The 1820-nt window shown below is 45.7% G+C and overlaps 1 protein-coding gene across 1 annotated transcript in view; it reads right to left on the reverse strand.

The window, feature by feature from the left end:
• Nucleotides 1-1236, reverse strand: part of slc6a9 (solute carrier family 6 member 9) — a 58490-nt gene extending 57254 nt beyond the window's left edge. Inside the window, exon 1 of the mRNA XM_035671548.1 lies at nt 986-1236. Coding sequence (XP_035527441.1) covers nt 986-1015 — 30 coding nt within the window. The 5' untranslated portion in view covers nt 1016-1236. The remainder of the gene's footprint in view (nt 1-985) is intronic.
• Nucleotides 1237-1820: the final 584 nt, after the last annotated feature.

Genomic DNA, 1820 nt, shown 5'->3' on the forward strand with positions numbered 1-1820 from the left:
CAGTGCGTATGCATTTTAACGTGGATATGCATCTCAAAAGGACACGGCGGAAGAAAAAAAAAAAACACCATCGGGGAGGAAAGCGAGGCTTCAAATGAGCGAGAATGTCAGCAGAGAGCTGGAGCTCTGAGTTTGTGTTTATCACCGTCTCAAGACGGACTGAAGAACTTGGACTGCAGGGAAAGAGAGAGAGAGAGAGAGAGAAGTGACCTGACTGCCAATGACGCCAAACCTCTATTTAAAGCTTCACCAGCAGCAAAGGCCCCGGCACTGACACATTTACCTCTTGGTCTCACCTCTTATCAGCAGCCAAAGAACACTGAAAGCATGTTTATTGTTTGCCCAAGTTGCACAGATCAGAGCAGGTGGGGCACTGTGAAAGCAGAGCTGAGAGATGAGAGGGACGGTTGTGTGACTGCGAGTTAAGACACATTTTGGGGACTTTTGGGCCAGAGGTCACTTGATGATGATGTGTGCTTAGCATTGCCATGGCGAACAGCAGGTGATGACAGCTCTGCCCGCCGCACTCCAACACCAACATAGTGGACCGCTCAGATGGAAAAGTGCAGGCCTATCAGTCAGTGCAAACTTGTGTATTTTTGTTGTTTTAAAGATAAATAAGATTAAGGTGTTGGGCAATTTGGGGCAAGCTGTAGGTCGGATGAAAAGATAAAAAGTGTTTCCAGGTTAAAGAGGTATTCTTAAAAACTATTACCCTCTGCTTTTGAGTGTTTATAAAATAAAATATAAAGGAAAAACACACAGAATAAGAAAATGAAAGGGGGAAAAGGGGGAGGCAGAGAGTGACTCAACTGGTGGTCCAGCAGCTGCATCCCACCAGCAAACTCAGAGACGTGGCTGCCTCCATGTACAGCATCTCTGTGTGTTTATAAACTTCTATATCTATGTTACTGCCTTTAAAAGTGTGTGTATCTGTGTGTGTGTGTGTGTGTGTGTGTGTTCACTGAACAAAAGTCAAACTTACCAGGATCCCAGCAAACTGCTTCTCTTCCATCCTTCAGGACCTTGTCGGCAAAGATCCCCTGCCTCTCTCTCTCTCGCTCTCTCTCTCTCTGGGATGGACTCGTCCGCCTCTCGCTACCAGAGTTTTGGAGTTTTTCGGAGGTGGCGTTCGCTCGAGCGTCCCGGTCCCTCCTTCGTTCCTCTGCTGCGTTGCCTGCGAGTGTAGCTGGAGTGGCGTCGCTGCTTTGTGTTAATTCTGCCCTAATCCAGAAACTTTTCTATGCTGTGAAAAGAACATGTGACAGGCAGAGAGGGGTGGAGGGGCGGAGAGGAGTGGGGAAGGAGTGGAGGGGGTGGGGGGCAAGGCAACACATTTTAGTTACTTGTCCCCTTGGCCACGTTCAAAACAATTCCTCGGCCTTTGTACATGACCTGCAGCGAGGTAGAAAATGTAAAAATGCAAAACCGAATGTCTCAGAGTTCAATAAACTGAGAGTGGAAATAAAACTCGTTAGAGAGAGGAGAAGTTAGAAAGGAGGCAGAGAGAGAATTCAGAAAACATGTAGTAACAGATTTGCATTTTGTAGCAAAGCAGCTGCCATAACAAAGTGCCCTTTTGTGTAAAGAGATTAACTGTTAGGGGAACGTTTAGACTGCCTACTGACTACTGCTGTATGAGAGCCAAACTGGAAAAGAATACTCAAAAACAGCCTGGATTTGGAAGAAAGTGGCAGAAAATACTTCCCAAACAGAGTGAAATGTATCGGAAAGGCTTGTGTTGGCAAGTTACTTCAGATTTGATGGCTCATTTCCGTTAATATTTTACCTGTGATAAATGTGAACATCAAAAATAAATA

Source organism: Morone saxatilis, unplaced genomic scaffold (genome assembly GCF_004916995.1).
Source record: "Morone saxatilis isolate NCDOM2014 unplaced genomic scaffold, NCSU_SB_2.0 Contig23, whole genome shotgun sequence".
Lineage (NCBI taxonomy): Eukaryota > Metazoa > Chordata > Actinopteri > Moronidae > Morone > Morone saxatilis.